The 21,347-nt window shown below is 59.0% G+C and overlaps 5 protein-coding genes across 5 annotated transcripts; 4 read left to right on the forward strand and 1 right to left on the reverse strand.

Annotated features, from left to right (window-relative positions):
• Positions 1 to 371: 371 nt before the first annotated feature.
• UV8b_02682 (uncharacterized protein) lies at positions 372 to 4,052 on the forward strand (the record flags this gene model as incomplete). Its single annotated transcript, XM_043140180.1, has 2 exons — positions 372 to 392; positions 465 to 4,052. The coding sequence occupies 2 exons, from the start codon at positions 372 to 374 to the stop codon at positions 4,050 to 4,052; spliced, it is 3,609 nt and encodes a 1,202-aa protein (XP_042996114.1).
• Positions 4,053 to 6,998: 2,946 nt separating this feature from the next.
• UV8b_02683 (uncharacterized protein) lies at positions 6,999 to 7,264 on the forward strand (the record flags this gene model as incomplete). Its single annotated transcript, XM_043140181.1, has 2 exons — positions 6,999 to 7,094; positions 7,166 to 7,264. 2 exons carry the CDS (start codon positions 6,999 to 7,001, stop codon positions 7,262 to 7,264), a joined length of 195 nt encoding a protein of 64 aa, XP_042996115.1.
• Positions 7,265 to 8,737: 1,473 nt separating this feature from the next.
• On the forward strand, positions 8,738 to 10,016 carry UV8b_02684 (uncharacterized protein; the record flags this gene model as incomplete). Its single annotated transcript, XM_043140182.1, has 2 exons — positions 8,738 to 8,889; positions 9,074 to 10,016. The coding sequence occupies 2 exons, from the start codon at positions 8,738 to 8,740 to the stop codon at positions 10,014 to 10,016; spliced, it is 1,095 nt and encodes a 364-aa protein (XP_042996116.1).
• Positions 10,017 to 10,745: 729 nt separating this feature from the next.
• On the forward strand, positions 10,746 to 11,598 carry UV8b_02685 (uncharacterized protein; the record flags this gene model as incomplete). The annotated part of the gene is made up of 3 exons (XM_043140183.1): positions 10,746 to 10,995; positions 11,166 to 11,250; positions 11,367 to 11,598. The coding sequence occupies 3 exons, from the start codon at positions 10,746 to 10,748 to the stop codon at positions 11,596 to 11,598; spliced, it is 567 nt and encodes a 188-aa protein (XP_042996117.1).
• A 2,813-nt stretch (positions 11,599 to 14,411) lies between these two features.
• UV8b_02686 (uncharacterized protein) lies at positions 14,412 to 15,052 on the reverse strand (the record flags this gene model as incomplete). The annotated part of the gene is made up of 2 exons (XM_043140184.1): positions 14,412 to 14,841; positions 14,916 to 15,052. The coding sequence occupies 2 exons, from the start codon at positions 15,050 to 15,052 to the stop codon at positions 14,412 to 14,414; spliced, it is 567 nt and encodes a 188-aa protein (XP_042996118.1).
• Positions 15,053 to 21,347: the final 6,295 nt, after the last annotated feature.

The raw sequence follows: 21,347 nt of genomic DNA on the forward strand, positions 1-21,347 counted from the left end.
TGGATCAAGGTTTGATGTTTGGATCCGGGCTCATGGAAGGATTGGCTTTGGGTTCTGGCAAGGGTTTAACGGACTAGGTGCTTATGGGCGTAGAACTGGCCTGCGCGGTACGACGACACGGAGCATGAAATCAACGAGAGAGACGCACCATCTGCTGGGAAAGACGATGAATTTTTTTATACGATGCATTTGCATGCTGTTGCTGTCTGCCATCTGCTGTCCAATGACCAAACCCCGTGTGGAACCACAGGACCCACGAAGTTTGGACGACGAAAAAGACAGTCGACAAAAAATCTCGTCCCTCCATCCATCAACCACACCCAAAGTCAGTCAGTCATCAATTAAAACCCCCCCATGGCTTCATGACCTCCATGGCCACGACTTCTTCTCCCGTGCGTCTTCCCCCCCCCCCCCTCCGCCCCGCGCAAAGATTGAAAGCCTCCTCAGACGCGAAATCTCCCTAGTCCCCGCGCGTCGTCGCGCTCGAGCGGCAGCTCGCCCAGGTCCCCATCACGGCGCTAGCGTTCCTCACGACAGACTACATCCTCGCCGGCGAAGACGGCTGCCTGGCGGTGTACGAGGCCGCGGCGGCCAGCAACGGGCCGGTGCTCCGGACGCGCGTCTTCGAGGACCAGCCCGTCCACGGCATCCGGGTCCACGAGCGCCGCGTGCTGCTATGGGGCGCCGCGCGCGTCGCCCTGCTGGAGGGGGGCGAGCCGCGTCGCGGGATCGCGCCGGCCGTCCTGGCGAGGGCCACCCTGGCGGACTGGGTCCACGACGGCGCCGTGTCGCCCTGGGACCAAGACTCGGCGGCCCTGGCGACCGCGCACAATGAGGTCGTGGTGGTGACGCTCCGGCGGGCGGGGGGGACGCTGCGCGTCGCGGCGGCGGCGGCGGCGGCGGCGGCGCCCCCGTCGAGGCCGATGCTCTTCGCCTGCCGCCTGGCGTGGCTGTCGGGGGGGCGGGTCCTCGTCGCGGCGGGCACCGTCTTTGGCGACATTGTCGTCTGGGAGTGCCGCGTCGGGGCGGATGCCGCCGCCGCCGCCGAGGCCGAGGCCGAGGCCACCGAGGCCCTGGTCCTCCGCGGCCACGAAGGGTCCATCTACGGCGTCGACATCTCGCCCGAGCTGGTCGGCCCGGACGGCAGGCCCGTCCGCCTCCTCGCGAGCTGCAGCGACGACCGGACCATCCGCGTGTGGGACGTGAGCGCGCGCGCGGCCGCACGGCACGCCGGCGCCCGCGTCGACGCCGCCGCTGCCGAGACAGGCTTCAAGCCGGCGGAGACGTGCGATGGGGTTGCGCCCGCGCAGCAGCAGCAGCAGCGGCAGCAGCAGCAGACCAAAGGCCAGGCTTCCCCCGTGGCTGTCGCCATGGGCCACGCCTCGCGCATCTGGGGCGTCAGGTTCGCCGCCCCGGGGAGCTGCGCGCTGGCGGACGGAGCCGCCGTGCCCCTGTACTCGTTCGGGGAGGACTCGACCACCCAGCGGTGGAGCCTGAAGCTGGCCGCCGCGTCCCCCGACCCCGGCAGCAGGGCAGGACTGGCCGGCACCCTGTCTCACGAGCGCACGCACTCCTTTCACAGTGGCAAGCATCTCTGGGCGCATAGTCTCCGAGTGGACGAGCAGGGCGTTCGCGTCGCCACCGGCGGCGCAGACTGCAAAATCAGCGTCATTCAAGAGGCTCTTCCTCCTCCTCCTAGCGCTGCGTTCACGGCATCCGGCCGTGGGGAAGCCGGAGCCAGACTCGTCACGCTAGACGTGCCGCATCCTCCTCCAGCGGCGTCGTCTGCTGCCGGCCCAGGAACCCGCGACCGCGAGATCGTAAGCCGCTACGACTTTGTGACGGACGACCGTCTTCTCGCCGTGACAAATCACGGCCGCTTGTTTGCTGGCTCGCTGGGCGACGGGACGACGCGGTGGGAGCAGGTCGCCGTTGAGGGGGACGACCTGGCGGCGGACCTGAGGTCGTGCTACGTGCTGCGGAGCATCGGCCACGGGGCGGCTGTCATTGGGACGACGAGCGGCAAAGTCATCTTTACCAGGGGCGGGGGGGAGCTTGTTCTGAGCGCTGTTGTGCAGGGGAGGATAACAGAGATGAATGTCGTGTCGGGGAAGGACGAGACTACGGCCAAGGACGACAGAAGAGCTACTACTACGCTGGAGGTTGCTGCGCCGCGGCAAGCCGAGATTCTGGTTCACCTGCACGGCTCGTCGGCATCTCGGCTGCTGTCGCTGGATCCATCCACCGGTCTGCTATCGAAAGAGCAGGCCGTGGTTGGATTGGACGCGAGGTTCGTCGCCGTGTCGGCTGCCAGGCTGCACGACGCCGGGCTGCTCATCATCGGCTCCCGCCACGGATGGATCTCCCTCCTCACCAGACAGGGCGACTCGTGGCATCCCGTCCTCGACGTGGCAACCCGGTCGCGCGATGCCATCACGTCCGTTGTGGCGCTGCCTCGCTCCGAAGGGTCCTCGTCGGGATCATGCCGTCATATCCTCACCACCAGCCGCGACGGCAAGTACCGCATCTACGGCGTCGGCGCGGCGTCGCCATCTCCCACGCTGACCCTCTTGCACGAGACGGCACCACCGCTGGGCCCCATGATTGAAGGGGCTTGGTTCACCACGTCGGGCAGCCCGGAGCTCATCCTGTACGGCTTCCGCAGCAAAGACTTTGTCATATGGAACGAATCTCGGAGAGAGGAACTGGCCACGGTAGACTGCGGCGGCGCCCACCGCACGTTCCGCCTGAGCTTCAACGCCCGAGACGCCGCCAGGTTCAGGTTCGCCTACACGCGCACCTCCAGGCTGTCGATATACTCGCAGGCGCAGGCGCCGCACCGGACGCTGAAGCCGGGCACGCACGGCAGGGAGATTCGGGCGCTGAGCTCCTCCAAAAACAAGCAGTATATTGCGTCCGGAGCGGAAGACACGTGTATCCGGATATGGGAGTATCACGGCGGCGGCAGAATCGGTGGGCCGGGAAGCGAGATGCGCTGCCTGGCGTGCATCAAGGCCCACGTGACGGGGATACAGAAGCTGCACTGGCTCGAGGACGACTACCTATTCAGCAGTGGCGGAAACGAGGAGTTTTTCGTGTGGAGGGTGAGGAAGCTGTCGTCGTCTGCTTACGCCGGCGTGGGCGTCGTTTGCGAGGGCGTGCTTGGGGATAAGAGTGCGGCCGGGGACCTGCGCATCATGGATTTTGACGTTTCGAGGCGGCGGCGGAGGGCGGACGGAGGCAGCAGCAGCAGCAGCAGCATCATCATCGTCACCTTGGCCTTTTCGAACTCGACCATCAAGACGTACGAGTACAACGACGGTGGTGGTGGTGGTGGTGGTGGTGGTGGCGGTGGCCGGTTCGAGCTGCTCGCGTCGGGCAGCTACACGGGCGCGTGCATCACACAGCTGCGCCATCTGAGCCGTCATGCGAATCGCAGCGACGACCGCAGCCACTGGGTGATGACGTCGTCGACGGACGGGCACCTGGCTTTGTGGAGCGCGCGGCCTCGAGGCAACGACGACGACGACGGTCTGCGCGAGCTGGCACTGAGGAGCGTGGCGCGCATTCACCAAAGCAGCATCAAGAGTCTCGACATGGCGAGCGATGGCGCCCAGGGCCGATGCCGTCGTCAACACCACATATTGACCGGGGGGGACGACAACGCGATCGGATACGCCGTTCTCGCCGAGGTCGGCGACGGCGACGGCGAAGGCGAAGGCGACGGCGCAGCGTACGAGTTTACTCGGAGAGGCGTGGTGCGCAGCGCCCACGCGGCGTCGATCAACGGGGTGGCCATGCTGCCCGCGCAGCAGGACGGCGCGGTTCTCGGCGTCAGCATCAGCAACGACCAGAGGATCAAGACCTGGAGGCTCGGCGGGGATGGGCTCGCACGACCGATTTCCCTGGTGGGCTGCGTCAAGAGCGGCGTCGCCGACCCGGGGGACGTGGTGGTGGTGGTTGTCGGCCAGGAGGGGCGAGGGTGTCACGTGGTCGTGGGCGGGGTGGGGCTGGAGGGCTGGAGCACCGAGTGCCGGGCATCTGCCACGTGAGGCGCAGCAGGTCCAGTGCGTTTGTTTCGCTGGATGGCAGCGATGCGGAGGCGGGCGACTGTGCCTAGGTTGTCGCGTCGCGTCGCGTCGTGTCGTGTCCTGTCCTGTCGTGTCGTAGACGTCAATTGCCCCGGGGCGCTTCGCTCCTTCGAGCTCAACCCCTATAGCGGCCCACTTTTCCACACCGCTTCCCGACTCGGTACATACATACATACATTTATAGTAACTTGGGCTCCGTGCCCCGTATGGCGGCTTGGAGAAGCTCTGCCAGCAGCAGCCACCGCCGTCATGGTCATGGTCGTGACAAGGACGGAATCACAGTATAGACGAGGGGCAAGAAGGAGGCGTGATTGCCAGATAGATTGCCAGACGAGGCTCGCTCGGGATTGCCCGCCATGGCCGCTGGTGCCGCTGTCGGCAGCCAATATGTGACAGGTAGGAGGTAGGTACATACTTGGGCACCTGCGCACGGAGTAGAGGCGCCTGCAACAGCCAGCCGGAATGACCTAAACTCCAGACGGTTTCCTTTTGACAGGCAAGTTGACCGGGGAATGGCGTTTCAAAGCGATTCAGCCTGTCTGAGGCAGCTCTGCCATGGAGATATTCACAGGGTGACTTTATACCCACGCAGCGTTGTAAACCAAGCAAGCAAGTTTCCTGCCATGCGTTGCAATTGCATTGCATCGCATTGCATCGTATCGCATTCTTATAATGTACCCCGCCCCCGTCGTCGAGGTTGTGACAGCAGCCCCGCTGGACCCAGTTCGACACCAACTCCCCCGGTGGAGCAGTCGAGCGCCCAGGACCCATCCATCCATCCATCCATCCATCCATCCATCCATCCATCCATCGTCAGGGCGGAGAGCGTCTCAGCCTTGGGCACTTGAATCCGGAGCGAGGCCCGCGCTGGGCGCATTAGGGGCACATTAGGCAGCCAGGGGATGTTGCGTCGACGCAACGACTCCCGGCCCCTGACGCAAAACCTGTCTTTAACTTCTTTGCACGTAGTTGACGTCGTCGAGCGTCGGCTGCAGTTGAGTCCAGCTGGCGGGCGACGAAGTGGGGTAGGGGTAGGGGTAGGGGGGGGTGGATGGGGGCGCAATGGCTCAAACTTGAAAGGTTGCGCGACGGAGGGGCTGGTCCTCGGCCGATTCATTGGCAAGCCGTCTGTCTGGTGCCTCGATGATTTGCAGACGGTTGGCCGGGAGCGCCTGCCTCGCGTGCTGGCCTGGGATGGGAAGGAGCAAGTGTGGTGGGTGGTTGCCGCCTGAGCAAGCCGTGTACAAGTACAAGTGCAACTCGGTAAACTCGGTAGAGTCGAGGAACTTGACCCAGGTCGACTTTTGAAGCATCGCAAAGATTTTTTTGCCATCCCGTGCAAATGCAAAAGGGGAAAACAAAAAAAAAAAAAAAAAAAAAAAAAAAAAAAAGGGGGACATGACGGTCAAGGTCAGCAGCTCGCTCAGCCTCACAGCTGCGCTTTCCGTCGACGCGGCCATTGGGGAAGGGGAAGGAAGGGGGGGGGGGTTTGGTGGCGGTGGTGGTGGTGGTGGTGGTCCCCGAAATCTCGGGCATCACTGGGCGGGCGTCCCGGCAATCCTGCCTGGCCGGCCTGGCCTTGGCCTGCCTTTGCTTTTTGCAGCGGCTTGCGTCGCAAGGGCGGCCCCCCAAAAGTCCAACACTGCACTGCATGGCTCAGGGTAATCACGCCGCATCAACGCAGCCCAAGGGAGGAGAAGCAAAGAGTCGGATCACGTTCGCTTCGCCCTTTTCTTCTTTGTCGTTGCGTTCCCCCGTCTCGCGCTGCCCCTGGTTCCACCGTTGCAGCTTGCGCCCGTTGGCAGCCTGCGCCGTTGCAGTTTGCGCCGCTCTCTACGTGCGACGGACGGCGGACCTGCCCGACGGGCGTGGTGGCGAAGGGGGGGGGGCGGCGTTCGTTACACGGTTACAGGTTACTCCGTACACCGGCCGTGCCAGACATGACAACGGCATTAGCACAGGCGGCATTTCCACCCCGCCCGCCAGGCCGGTTGCGGTCTGGTTACGGGCGCACTAGCCACCTGCGTTGCACGTTGCACGTTGCACGTTGCACGTTGCACGTTGCACGTTGCACGCCGCAAGCCATCAGTTGCCCTGCTGTCGCTTCGCTTCGCTTGTCTCTGGGTGACTGGGCCGTGGTGGTGACTCGTGGCTGGCACCTGGGGCCGTTGGCGTGTGACGGCTGGCGCAAATACGGGGGCGACTGGCCAGACCCAGAACGGGCTTGGCGGCCTTGTCAGCCAGCCAGCCCTTGCCCTGGCCTTTGCCCTGGCCTTTGCCCTGGCAGTTTGCAGTCCTGCAGTTTTTTGCAGCTGGCAGCTGGCGGTTGGCACTTGGCACTTGGCAACTGGCACTTGGCGAGCAGTTGCTTGTCCTTTCGTATTCCAGCTGCCGGGCACTAGCTAGCCTTGCGAGTCGAGTCGAGTCGAGCGAGGCGCTGGCCAGCCTTGCCGCTTGGCAACCCCAGACGGCCGCCGCCCTACCTATACGTCTGGTACTTATACTTCTGACGGCCCTCTCCCTTGCTTGTCCCAAGGGACGTGGAATTTGGCAATAGTAACCAAAAGCACACACACAGACAGGCACGCTCGCACAACCCGCAGTCACTCTTTCCTCGCATCGTCACCACCGACTCCAGCCAGCTGTCTCCCCTCCCAGCTCGCTTGCCACGTCGACCTGTTTTTCTTTCCCCTCCGGGCCCATCCCCAACCCAAAAGAAGAGACATAGCCATCCAGCGGGTGTTTCCATCTCCAACTATCCCGTCGGTCAGCCCAGCTCGACTCGCTTTCACCTCCACCAAAGAAAGACCTGTTCGTGCCCGCCGCAACCCAGCCATACGACAAGCACAACTGTCGACAAAATCTCCCTTTTCCGCCGCTTGCGCCCCCCCTCCCCCCCCCCTGAACATGAAGCTTCGATCGCTTCTCGCGGCGGGCTTGGCGTCTTGGCCCGTCTACCTCGCCGTGGCAGCCCCCATTGGACCCACGGGCCCGTGTCCGCATGTAAGTTGCTTCCCTCGCGCACATCCGATGGAACCAGCAAGACCAGACCAGCTGATGGGCGGCGTCCGTAGTCCAAGGTTGATGCGATCCTCAAAGGCGACCTGGACCCTTCGGCGTGCTGCTCGTACGGCAAGTGTTTAAAGGACGTGGTCATCTCTGTTGGTGACTGAGCAGGCGAGCACGGAGCTATTCACTATTTCTGAACCTCTTTTTCTTTTTGTCTTCTTTCTTTTTTTTCTTTTTCCTTTTTTTTTTTTTCCCCCGGATTGTTATGCGTGTAGCGGGCGTCAAGGCTTAGGCAGTTAGGGACGGCGTTTAATGCCGGCAAAAAGGCCCTTGTACGGAATTGGCCATTGGTGGGAAAAGGGATTTCGCGGGCATAGATGGGGGAGCCAACTCTGCGGCTCCCCAATCCGAGTCGAAACGAGCAATGACCAAAAATAGAAGAAGAAAAGGCACAATGACGTAGGCAAAAAAAAAAAAAAAAAAAAAAAAAAAAGCCATTGTAAGTCGTAAGTCGTGAGTCGTGAGTCGTGAGTCCTGACCACTGACAAGTCGAGCCGGAAACGGGGTCCCATGCTGCCAGCGCCATTCCTAAACGAGCTTGGGCATGTTGCATAATACGGGCGACGAGGTCATTGCCTGCGCAGCCCGGACGGGGGAACATTTGCCGAACACGAAGTCGTGGCCAGGCCCAGGACGATTCAAGGGAATCCCCACCCCATGAACCTCCTCTTCTCGAGCAAGCAGCTTCGTACCTCCTCTTCTCGAAGCAGCTTCGTGACGACGACTGGGGTGCGGGCCCCGGGGACCGTGGGCGCCCATGTCCACCACGGGAATCGGAGGCAGGGTCTCAATCGCTGTTTGCTGCTGAATCGCCAACCACGTTCAACGCCACGCCAGACGACGTCGCAGGCCCCCAGAAGTGGAGGCCAGACTGCCCCCCCCCCCCGGACACGGCCGCACACTTTGTCGGGCGTCGTTCACCCGAGGGAACAAACAAGGAGGGGGGGGGGGGGGGGGGCCTGTGAACCGGTCTGGTCTCGTGTAAGGTGTTAGGGCCGCGTAGGAGCCGAGCAGGAGCCGGTGCATCGCGTCGGATGCTCGAGCCGGTGCCTACTCTCTCTCACCGGGTTACGTAAAGCTAGACTCCTGGACTCGGGGAGAAGCTCGTTGAACGGGGATGGAAGACGCAGGGCGAGACGCTGCTTGATTGGCACGGCAGCCGGGATGGAGGGCTTTTTTTTTTTAATGCGCTCCAGAGGCAGCGATGCAGCCAGGCATGTCGAGTCGATGTCGGCTGCCGGACTCCCCCACTTGCGCTGCCATCGACTTGTTGAAGCCTGCTTCGCGCGGGAGGAGGGGGTGCGAGCGGGGATGTGGCCGGGCCTCGGGATAGCCGCTGGGCCATGTACGGGCCGTTGTCCTGCTCGTGCCGCCTTCATCTCGGGAATCGCCCTCTCGCTCTCTGCTGCTTTTGCTCGACTCCGGCATCGCGACTCCGCGCAACATCTTGCTCCTGCGCCCATCGACTAACCCCCATCCTCCGCCACGGCTGCGTTCGGGTGTCGATAGAGAAAAAGACCGGGGAAACAAAAAGGAAAAAAAGGAACCCCTGCGTTGAAGGCCGGTGCGGAGACAAGATGCCGCTCAAGCCCAACATTGGCGTCTACACCAACCCGGACCATGACCTGTGGATTGGTGAAGCGCAGCCCACTGCCGAGAGCGTGGCGTCGGGTTCCGACCTGAAGCCCGGCGAGGTCACGATTGCCATTCGCAGCACCGGCATATGCGGGTAAGACGTCAGGACGTGCTGCTGGCGCTGCTGGCGCTGCTGGCGCTGCTGGCGCTGCTGATGCTGCTGATGCTGCTGTTGCTGCTGTTGCTGCTGTTTCTGCTGTTGCTGCTGCCGACACAGAAACACGGCCACAAAAGACAAAAGAAAAGATGCTGACGTTTTCTCTTTTTTTGCCCGACAGATCAGACATTCACTTTTGGCATGCCGGCCGCATCGGCCCCATGGTCGTCCGGAACGACCACATCCTGGGCCACGAATCGTCGGGAGACGTCATCGCCGTGCACCCGTCCGTCACGAGCCTCCAGGTCGGGGACCGCGTGGCCGTGGAGCCAAACGTCATCTGCAACGCCTGCGAGCCCTGCCTGACGGGCCGCTACAACGGCTGCGGCAAGGTGGCCTTCCTGTCGACGCCCCCCGTGCCGGGCCTGCTGCGCCGGTACGTGAACCACCCCGCCGCCTGGTGCCACAAGATCGGCGACATGTCGTACGAGGCCGGGTCGCTGCTGGAGCCGCTGAGCGTGGCGCTCGCCGGCCTGCAGCGAGCCGAGGTGCGGCTCGGGGACCCCGTCCTGGTCTGCGGCGCGGGCCCCATCGGCCTCGTCACCATGCTGTGCTGCGCGGCCGCCGGCGCCAGCCCCATTGTCATCACCGACATTGCCGAGAGCCGGCTCGCCTTTGCCAAGGAGCTCTGCCCGCGCGTCACCACCCACAAGGTCGGGCGCGACGGCGGCGGCGGCTCGCCCGAGGCGACGGCCCGGGCCATTGTCCAGTCGTTTGGGGGCGTCGAGCCCGCCCTGGCCATGGAGTGCACCGGCGTCGAGGCCAGCATCGGCGCGGCCATCTGGGCCACCAGGTTCGGCGGCAAGGTCTTCATCATCGGCGTGGGCAGCAGCGACATCAGCATCCCCTTTATGCGCGCCAGCGTCCGCGAGGTGGACATTCAGCTGCAGTACCGGTACTGCAACACCTGGCCGCGGGCCATTCGCTTGGTCGAGAGCGGCGTCGTCGACCTGTCGAGGCTGGTGACGCACCGGTTCGCGCTGGAGGACGCGCTCAAGGCCTTTGAGACGGCGGCGGATGCCACGAGCGGCGCCATCAAGGTGCAGATCCAGAGCTTTGACTAAGCCTACCAAGCCTAAGCCGGGGCCCGGGGGGGTCTGTCGCGGGGGATAAGACGAGGGTGGAGGAGATAAATTGCTCTGCTCTCGGGCGACTCTCGGGCGACTCTCGGGGGGGGGGGTTTGTCGGATTGCTGCTGCGTTGGTTGGCGTAGGGGGGCGTGCCGTAGAATCAGCCTGCAGAAGCTGGTCTGTTTGTGCCTCGGTATTAATGTTTCTCTGCGCCGTCTTGCTTTGTATTGCCCGCAACGGGAAGCACGATGGACGCGCACCCAGGCGGCGTTGTCGGCGGATGAAAAGCGAGCGGTTGGAGCTCACGAGTCCGGAGGGAGAGCTGGCCGTCGTCACTGACATCCGCACTGGCATCCGCACTGTGCAGGCGCCATTGTGGCGTGCCTGAGCAGGTTCCCAAGCAAGCCTAGCGCCCTTTGCGTCCGAACCAACCACATGCGGCCGTTGCATCCCGAGCTCAAGCTGTGCTCGCTCGATTGGTTTTTTTTTTTTTTTTTTTTTTTTTTTCCCTCCCTCCCTCACGACACGCCATCGCCATCGCCATCGCCATCGCCATCGACGACGTTGCCTCGATCCGCAATCCCCGGCCGGTAGTCAGTCCAACGTCTCGCAGCGCAAGAATAAAAAAAAAGAAAAGAAAAGAAAAGAAAAGAGAAAAGAAACCACCTGCTGACCAGCCACCGCTTCGCCCCGAGAACCAACAGCCCCCAACCGCAATCCGCAATGGCCATGTCGCTCGCCCGCCCCGTGATCCGCTCCCCTGCCCTGCGGATGGCCTCACGGCGCTTCGACAGCACCGCCGCCGCCGCCAAGGCCACCGAGGCCGCCAGAGACGGCGCGTCCAAGGCCCAGCAGGGCTTGTCGCGCGTCGCCAGCGCCGCCGGGCCTGCCATTGCCGGCGCGGCCCGCGGCGTCGGCAATGCGCTGGGCGGCATCGGCGGCCGGACGGGCCGCCTGATCAAGGCCGTTGAGCGTGAGTCGAGACCCTTCCCCCCCCGCCGAACGCCCCCGTCGAACGGCGGCGCATTGCAAAACCCCTCTCTTTCTTTTTCGGTCTTGTGCCCCCGCGATGCCGGATGAAAAGACTGACGAAAATGCCTTCATTTTTCCTGGCTTTTTGTTTTTGTTTTTGGCCCGAGCTAGGACGAACCCCGGTTGTCGTGTACTACGCCAAGGTCGGCGCCGAGACTGCCAAGCTGGTCTTCCAGGGGCAAAAGATGAGCCCGCCGTAGGTCCCCAAGCCCCGATTGTCGTCCCGCGCTGCACTGCACTGCCTTTGCCGCCCCCCCCCCCCCCCCCCCCCCCCCCGAAAACCCTTCCCGCTGACGTGATTGTCCCGGACAGCTCCGTCGCCTCGTTCCAGGCCTTCTACCAGAACCTGTGGGCGTCGGTGCAGAACCGCACGCTGCTCAGGGCGCCGCAGAACCTCGTGCAGCAGGCCCGCAACGTGAGCACCGCGCAGCTCGTGGCCGGCGGCGTCGTGGCCGCCGAGTGCCTGGGCTTCTTCACCGTCGGCGAGATGATGGGCCGTTTCAAGATTGTCGGCTACCACGGCGAGACTGCCTCGCACCACTGAGCGGTTGTGGGGGATGCAGCCTGGGAAAGGTGACGAGGAAGGCATCTCTGGCGGCATCTTTCGACGAGGGGGGGCGGATTAATGGGCAAAGCAATAACGGGCAGCCTTGGAGATGGGGCGCGGTGCCGACATTGGAGGACCGGGGCGTCCGGTTGAAAGCCGTCGAGTTTGCCGGGGGTGCCGGGGGTGCCGGGGATGCTCCCACGTTGACGCTTTCTCTTTTCCCTTCTTTTTTCTTTGTACTCTGCTGTTGAACGTCTTTGGCGTTTTCCTTTTCCCGGTGCTTCTTTCAGCAACTTGTACATCAGATGCATAGAATCTCGTCTACATGGTACCCGTGGGCGGAGCAGACGCAAAACGAACGGGAGAGGTCACCTCCCGGCTCTCCCCCCCCCCCCCCACCAAGTATTGTCCCGGCGTGGAGACGAGCATCATTCCTCGCCGGGCCAAGCAGCCCTGTCCTGTTGCCTGGCTGCGGCGCATTCCATTGTCCATTCCGCGCACGCATGCATCCAATGGAGCTGCGGCAACGAGAACTCTGCCTCTGCCTCTGCCTCTGCCCCTGCCTCCTCCGCCTCCTCTGCCACTCCAGCCGACAGACAGCAAGGCCAACTCCAAGCCCGATTCCCCCAGCCGCCTCGCCTCGCCTGTAAGAATCAAGGTCTCCACGACGACTTCGCCCAACTCGCTTCGACCGGCCGAGCCTTCTCGCCCTCGCCCTCGCCCTCGCCCTCGCCCTCGCCCTCGCTCTCGTTCCCCGTCTCGTCGGTTCCGTGGCCCATCGCCCGAAACGGAGCAGCGCGCCTTGAAATCAAACGCCTGCGCCGCCGGGCCTGGGCGCTGCTCGAGATGCACATGGGCAGACTCGGCGCGGCGGTGCAGACATTGTCATGGGGCGCGGGACGCGAGTTTTTTTTTTTTTTTTTTTTTTTTTCCCTTTTTCCCTTTCCCTGGTCTGGCTCATCCCGGGGGCGACCGGGCACGGGGCGACGGCACAGGCCGAGGACCGACACCCAACCATTTCTCCCCCTCCCCCCCCGCCACCTTTCCTTTTCCGGGGCCACCTCGCGGAATTGCCCGTCTTGGCCGGGCAGAGGGGACAGCGTCAAGTCCAGGCGCTTCGCTGCGCAGTGCGAACCAGGTTGTCTGTCTGTCTTCCGGATACAGCTAGCCTGCTCTATCTATGCTATCTGCCTATCTACGCTATCTATTCGATCGGCATACTTGTTGCCTTTGCCTTGCCAAATGAAATGACAAACACGAACAAGGCCAACGCCAATCCCTCACAATCCAGCCAGCATGCATGCATGCAGCAAGCGAATCTCGCAAACAAATGGGAGCATGAAGAGAAAAACAAAAAAAAGAAAGCCACCAGCGGTCGACAAGGTCTCCAAGCTCAACACTCTCCCCAACTCGTCCTTCTCTGCAGGCAGACGACCGCCTTCGCCATCTGACCACGTCCATCCACCCGTCCATCCACCCGTCCATCCGTCCACCCGTTCACACATCATCACGGCTCCATACCGCTCAAGAGTCCTGTCTCCCTGTCACCGTGCAATTGCGCAACCGGCAGCCGTGCAGACGTGCATGCTGCTGTGCCACCCTGTAACCTGCCCACGTACAGTAGCACGTAACCCTGTCATCACCAACCAGCCTTCCATCGCCCCCAATCTCTCTCTACCCTTGCCAAAGCCCTGCCTGGTTCCCATGAAAAAAATCGCCCCCTAGCCCAAACCAAAGGGGAGAAAAAATATGGGAAAATGGTGGGGAAAGGGCCAAAAAAAAAAAATAGAGAAAAAAAACGCAAAAAGAATGAAAGGAAATACGAAACCCCTTAACAAAGGGAGTCCGAGCTGCTAGACGACGCTGAAAAGTCCCTTTCACCGAGTCCCTTTCGGACCAACAGTCACCCCTACCGAAACCCGGCTCCTTGACCTGTTTTCACATGTTGATACTGACTGTACTCCGTAGACAGTAAACTTTCGCTGTCTACCCACAGAGCCCAATTCTTTTCCTCGGCAAGTTTTCATCCGAGCGGCTTGACCTGAGAGACCACTGCGCATAATTCTGCGGTGCTCCATCGAATCCTTAGACACATCACACCAGACTGTCGCGACCCGTCGTCTCACCAAGCCCCGAGACCCATGCCAGGGGTTTTCGTTGCAGGGCTGACTTGTCCTCCCCATCTTCGAGGCAGGTCTGATAGAATAGCCACCATTGCAGCAAAGTCTCCTGAAACTCGCCAATTCATCTCGCTTCTCCACGGTAGGCAGCTTCAGCCACAGCATTCTTCGTGCCCATGGTACCAACATATGGCCATCGTGGGGCAGAGCAAAAGCAGCAGAAAACGAGTCGTTGGCATCGTTGGCACCGTCAATATAATTGGGATATTCCCTTCGTCTGATACGCCGGTAGCGAGTATGTTCAAGGCTGAAACAAACAAGGACAAACATAAAGGGGAAAAAGAAAAGAAGAAGAAGAAAACAGACACACAAAACGTCAAACAAGACTGGGGAACGCGATGTCGGCAACAAAAAAAAAAAAAAAAAAAAAAGGCCAAGTAAGCATCTGTCTAGGTCAAGTTTGCTGCCTGGATCATTCTAGACAGTGTCGAGTTATACTTGACGACGCTCTCCACACTGGTGCGACAGTGACATATTCCAGTTTGCTACACAAACCACACAAAGAGCCGCGGCGTGGCACCGTCTCTCAAGCGGTTGATTGATTAGTTCGCCGGCCGCCTCGCAGTCCAGATGTGCCTTGCCACTGGTTAGCCGTTATCCGCCTTGGGGCCTTCTCCCGGGTCAGCTGTCTTACATGGTCATGTACGCGCGGAAGCGTAGCGTGCATATCTCGTCCCTCACTCTTTTGCACAGTTCCCCGACTTCTTCTTTCGTCATGTTCAGCTTCTCCACCATGGGCACCAGGCCCATAGCCTCGAGGCCATGAGAGAAACCAAGGTTGAACCACCTGGCCGTTTCTTTCTGGAATTCGTCCGACAACCATGGGCTCAAATAACATGGCATGGTTTCTTCCTTGAAGTCGACAAACCCCGCCGTTTCCAAAGCCCTTTTTACTTCGTTTCGGTTGACTTCTGCCTTTCGATTTAATCGATTCCAGCCTCGGAGCAGCAGCCGCGACCATTCACTGACAGCTGATGCAGGGGGGGCAGCATCACCGGGCCATCTTGGCTTCCAGTCAATCTCAACATGCTCTATGTACCCGATTCCAGGGGTCAGATGCCTGCACCTCGGTTAGCATTGACCGGTAGCCGACAAGCACGACTCCCTGCCGCACGAGGTTAAGCATCATCTTACTCAAACGCTCTGCGGTAAATGCCCGGCCACCGGCTGTTCTCTATACTGCCGTATAGCATTCGCAGATGCACCAAGTCACAATTCTTCATCAATGGATCCCAGGAAACATCTTCAATGTCGAGCTGAACAGTCGTCATGTTGGGGGGGATCCTTGTGCACGTTAGGCTGGATCCAAAGCAGCAACGCTTTTGGTAGGAACAACATACATGGCTGGCTGTATCTGATGAAGATCTACCGCTTGAACCCGAAGCTGCAAGTTGGAACTGGTACATCGTTAGCGTGTCTGCATGTTGAAAGGATTTTGCGGCTGCTGATTTGTACCGTTCTGCCAAGTGGATGGCCCAGACTCCAGTGCCTGTTCCTAAGTCCAGGACTCTGAGCGGACGATTCAAGCTCAAGGGTACCGAGAAAAGAGCATTATTTCGAGCAACCAGAAAGAAGTTGTGGATAATATCCAATCTTTTCGTTTCCTCCTGGAAGAAGGACATTAGACTCTGCGCTGGCTAGCGCCTCCCGCAGTCCTTTGGCTCACTTACTACGTCGATTGGAAGCAGGTACTTTTCTGCCCGCCATAAGCCGTAATACCGGCCATGTTTCCAAAAGCCTGCAACAAGGCGCGAGCTGGCCAAGGCCCTTTGACGACGCTCCATTAGCCCATTGGCCACCGTGGTGAAGTTACATTTACCAGGAAAAAATGATTAGAAAGAAGCATACCTTTCCTGGGACATTCTGGGCACAGATTGTTAAAGGCCTTTTGGACGCTAGTATCTGGATTCAGGAACGGGGACCCGATTTGTACTGCAGGACTGCTCCCCCCCCCCCAATATAGCTTTGACCTTGACTTTGTATATGAATCCGGTGAGACAAGTGGGGTCCAGGGATTCTTGAACAAAAGCTAGACCAGCAGCACCTTCCCATCAGTTAGCTAAACGAACCTTGCACCTCAAACGTGAGTGAGTGAAGAAGCCGATATACGAAGAGTATGTATATCTTGGGCAACGAGGCGGCAATGTCCATGGAAGAGCCATGTAGACTTGATATTCTCACGAATGAATGAGAGGAGACGAGGGACGCCATGTTCACGTCCTCGGATGCCGAGTTCGGCAATAAGAGCAACTTTGCTGAGTGCGTAGGATAGATATCTGGATAAATCAAGCAAAATCATGAACCCCTGAAGCATAAACAAGGGTCGCGTGCGTGAGGTCTGCGAGAATCTCCACCTCCTCATCGCTTGAGAGGAGACAGCTCCAGGCAACAAAGATGATTGATACCACCCTGAGTATAGCCATAGGCCAGATTGAAAACCATGACAAGAGAATACCGGTATAAGGAAGAAAAAGGCTAGGGTTTATAGATATGTATACCAAACTACTGCCATGTCATATCTTATCTCGCATGAAGAAGGGAAGATGCACTCCGAGATGGTAAAGGTATAGCAGAGGTTTCTTTCAACCCTGGGCAAAGATAAACGGGTACACACGCAAACCTTTTTTTGAAACCGATGAGAGTGCACTCGAGTTGCTGAACCGGTGATTGCCTGATAAAGCCGGCTGCGTCAACAGCAAGGCTTGTTGTGATGAGGTTGAAACTGAGCTCGATGAATACGTCAGTCTCGATCAAAGCTTTCATGTAAACGCATTCCTATCGTTCTCACCGGTATTTTCACCCTATATTTGATTATGTTTAGGAGAGGGGGGAAATGGACGACTGCGGCATGCGGACTAATCGACGCAAGGGCGCGTTATCAGATTGTAAGTCGCAGTCGGCCGAATATCTGATGGATTACGGAATCTTGGTCTCCCGGACGGTGGGAATAATACAGGAGGGACAATGTGTAAGGCGTAATTCCGACAAACGGGTGAAGATTGGGCAAAATAGAGCCTCAGGGAGAAGAGTTGGAGGGCTTTTCGATGGCTTTTGAGACTTGAGAGGAGCGTTACTTTGTTTTGGACATTGGCAGATGGCTTCAGTAGGCCGTATTTAAGAACCAGAGAAAGTTACAAGCCTCAAGGGCTGACAACCACAGAATGTGAACAGACTGGGAATCCTGCCTGCGTCTGCAATATCCGGGCGTCTCACGGCTGCGGACTGTGTGCGCGTGAGCTGTGGTACGTTCAATGTTGGTCTCGAGCGGCGAGCTGGTGTGCACCATGTGCCTGGTGTAGGGCAGCGCACCTAGGGTCAATACCTACCTAGGTACCTAGGTAGGTAGGTAGGTAAGGTTAGGTACCTACCTCCTAAGGCAAGAGGTAAGCAGCAGAGTAGGCCTGAAGCCCGAGGGTCCGGCAGGAAGGCAGCGCGAGGTGAACAAGGCTTTCAAGCACAAGACGAGACAAGACCAAACAACACGTGGTTCAGCTGGCCCGCCGAAACGCCAACAATGAACAATCGGCAGGGCAAAAGGCTGGCGTCGATGCCCTGCGAAGGGAACGGATGATGGTTGCCTTGGCTTGGCCGTTGAAGACCACCAGGGGTAGCTTCGAGCCTCGAGAGGGAGATGGCGCGACAACATTGGACAGCTGGTGGATGCGCGGGCCTACTGTATCCAGGCTTGTTCGGCGGCGGCGGCAAGGTTGATCTCACCTTGTTCATTATGCTTTTTTTTTTTTTTTTTTTTTTCCTTTTGGGGGGCGGGGGGGGGGATTCGGCATAGATGGGTTACCGGTGGTGCGACGGTCAAGGCCCGGTGGTGCGTGTGGAGCTGGACGGGCTGGGTGTCTGCGACTCTGTCTGTGACTTTGGGACTCTGGGCTAGATCTGGTGCTACACCCGTACCGGCATTGTGAATCTCTCGCTCGTCCAGAGTCCTAACGTCCATTTGTTCACACACCAGGTTGAAGTCAGCGGTGGTAGGGCGCCTCCGTCGGCAGCAGTTCGTGGGGCAACTTCACAAGCGAAAGCGACTCAGGGGGGCCGGGGAAGAGGTTGAGAACCATGAGATAACGGCTAAAATCGGGAAATACTGCTTCCTACGCAGGCCGAGCGAAACCCAGGCCATATCTCGTCTCCCAATTCGAAGGGTCTTTGCGCAAAAAAAGACAATGATGGCGAGGTCCAAGGGAACGAAAAGCACCGGATAGAGAAAGCAAGAAGGCTGATCCAGCGACAACTTGTGGGCTGGCTTAACGCTGCCGCTGCCTTATCAAAGGCCATGCGTGCACGTCCCTGAACATGCTGTGTGCGGGAAGGAACGGACCTGCACAACAGGAAGCCGCGACCGAAGGGAAAAGCGCATGTGAGGTAATTGGCTCCCTGGCAGTTGCCGTAGAGAGCAAGTTGGAGCTGCTTGACGGCCGGGTTCCTTCCTCGTCGACTCATTGCCCTCTGAGCAGGTCTCGTCTCAACTTTGCAATTCAAGCCTGGCGTCTTCCAACCGTCTCATGGCTACCAAACCTCGTCACGCTCACGAGTCGCGACCATGACGGAAAACTGCGCTCAAAGCCCTCCCTCTCCCCCCCCCCCCTTTCTCCCTTGCCCTTTGTCCAACAGTTCGCAGCTGCAAGCTGGCAGTCTTTGCTAACCACGTCCAACTCGAACTTGTAGCCCGTTCCTCGTTTTCTTTTACGAGTTGGGCTGCCTATTGTACTCGCTTGGATCCGGAACAATTCGAATAAAATGGCTTGGGTCAGTCTGGCTGTGCCCTGTCGAGCCCCTGCCGAGCCCTTGCCGAGGCCCTGTCCTTCGGCCGGTTCGATTCGCATACTTCGAGAGAGCGTCCTTTTGGGTATGCGCATGATCCTGCGTATTATCGACCGCACCTACGTTATAGCGTTATAGGGGCATTGTGTCAGCGTGGGGCCTGGCTAATTCCAGCCCCCATGCCGACTAAATGGACCCCACAGCGTTCGGAGTACACGGGCCAGCTTGACCCTCGCTTGACCCCCACCGTGCGTTGCGTGCGTTTACGCAACCTCTATTTCCACGCGGAAACAAAATTTTCCTCCTGACATGTTGTATTCGTGGGACTACGGAGTACATGCTCTTTCTCTAAAAGTGTCCGTGGTCAATCGCAGCGTTTTCCCTTCAAGAGAAATCTTTCGTGTCTCCCCAGCTATCCTTTGCTCACTTCCCTTCCGCCCGTCTTATTCACTGTCAATTGGCCAGCCACCCAGTGCCGAGGCCCATTCGCTGGTTGGCTGCCCAGGTGCGCAGATTTGGTCTCGCCCTGGGCCGCACTTGGCGTTTTGATCAGTGGAGGATCGCGCATCGTGATTTGGCGCCACAGCCCCAGCGGCAACGCTAACAGCCAGAGCCCACCGTACTTAGCCACTTTCGTCATAAAATCCTCCGCCATCGACTTATTATCCGCGCCAAGAAACCAAGTCTGGTTCAATAATAACGGCGAAAAAAAGTACCTAAAGCAGGTAGTCGTGCCATGAAAATCCCTTTCTGCCCCGAGTCTATCAGATGACTTTCTCTCGGCGTGCTTTTAGGACGGACTGGTTGCCGATAGGCTACAAGGGCAGAATAAGCCCGCACCGAGACCTGCCCCAACTCGCATTGGAAACTATAATGAAGTTACTTGACCCTCGATGCTCAAAAACTTTGTGAAAAGATGATGAAAATTCCCCGAGAACCTTGCTTGGCCTTGATCGTGGTGGGCCAGAGAAAAATCGCAGGCAGATGCCAGACAAACCTACGAGGCTCTTTTTTTTTTTTTTTTTTTTTTTTTTTCCGGATTCGGGGGCTGGTCCATCTTGGCACTCGGCTGCTCCTGCCAGGAACAACCAGAACGAATCAAATTCATTTTGAACGCTGTAATTTGAATACCAGGCAAGATAGCCAAGGCAGTTGCGTGCGGCACAAGCACCAGTTCCTGCTCCTCTCCTCTCCGAAGCTTGTGCGACTGTCCGTCCGTGATGCTACCACCAGACGGATTCCCAACAGCCTTCCTTTGCGCCAGAGAGCTTATATAGCGTAGTCATTCGTCTTGATGCCTCTTTATCTTGATGCAGGTAAAAGTTGGCCCAAGCTTAGTAGAGCTTGATATGGGTGGATTGTTACATAGTGCGTTGGCAACATCTTGCTTTGTTGTGACCCGGTTTAGATGGATGGAGATTGTTAGCTCTTGTGATTTTAGAAACTAGCAATCAGACGGGTGGCTAAATGCTGGCTGACTCTGACCATTTGGGAAACTACCTCCTAACCTCGGGTACCTGCACTTTGGATCCCTTGATGCTTGATGTTTTGGTCTGGTACTTTGTAGCATGTACGGGGCCGAGACGAGACCTCCTTGCAGTAAGCACCTACCTCCTGGAGGCGGGGAACTGGCCAGGGAGGTATGTACAACGGAGTACGCAGCACTCAGCACTACAGTGCCACAACGAGGCGCGAGTTTGACGGCTCTCGGGATAGGGGAGTAGATGCAAGCAGTCGGGCCTTGGCTTTTACCAGTCTGCAGGCAACCAAAAGCCAACCAGACAAATGACAAGACGAAACAGGCTCCTATGAGGGCGTCATGATGCGGACACGGGACCAGTGTGCTGCTGGCACCTTGCACCTTGCTGGAAACATAAATTCATTGGGAGGTTTGCAACGTAGTGCCAGACCTCAGCCAGGCACCGCCTTGTCCTAGTATGTAGGTGAGGCCGACCTGGCCGCCACCTGGCACAGGCAGCATGACCTGGTGTGCTATGTAGGGACTTGGAGCCTGAGGGCAGCTGTCGTGACTCGGCGCCGCGAAGGTTAAAAAAAATAAAAAAAATTAAAAATAAATAAATTTTTTTTAAAAAAAACGGGCAGGTTTGCATCCAGGCCGCACTTGCCTCACTTACCTTGGGTACCTCCTCCTGGTAGGTAGGACTAGTAGGTAGTACTGGTAGGTAGTACTGGTAGGTAGTACTTTGTACAACGGCGCGGGTTGGAGGGTTAGGGCCGGTCCTCCCTCCCACAATTTCCATTCAGTTTGTTCTTGTTGCTTTGTTGCCCCCAACTCTGCCTTTACCCTTTACCACGTCCTGCTCGTGCACACATGGGCTCGATCGAAACCTGTCAAAATCTGCCTGCATTGGACTTGGAAGCCATGCCGAATCCTGACTTTGACAGTCCTCCGTACCAGTAGGATTCGACGTCCAGGGCATCAACCATCAACAGCCACTGCGTGACCCGACGACAGCAATGTCTGAAGCAAGCCGAGGGGCCCAACGGCCAGGTTGGCGGCGGCCGCAGCCCTCGTCGCTCAACATTGGTGCTGCTCACTTGCAGCGTCCGCAGTTATTAGGCGCCCTTTAGGCGTTTTAGGCGCGGGCAACGTGTACGTAAACGTGGCCCATGAGGTTAGGTGCCCAAGTTGGGTGACAGGTCCGCCGGCCCGTTAGTGTGGGGGGGAGGAAGGTGGGGCAGGTGGGGTCTCAATCTCTCCGCCCCGTGCCACAGAATCAGACCAGACACTCACCGCGCTCCAGACATTAGTCCAACCGGTTTTTATTGAAA

The sequence above is a fragment of the Ustilaginoidea virens genome, chromosome 2 (genome assembly GCF_000687475.1).
Source record: "Ustilaginoidea virens chromosome 2, complete sequence".
Classification (NCBI taxonomy): Eukaryota; Fungi; Ascomycota; class Sordariomycetes; order Hypocreales; family Clavicipitaceae; genus Ustilaginoidea; species Ustilaginoidea virens.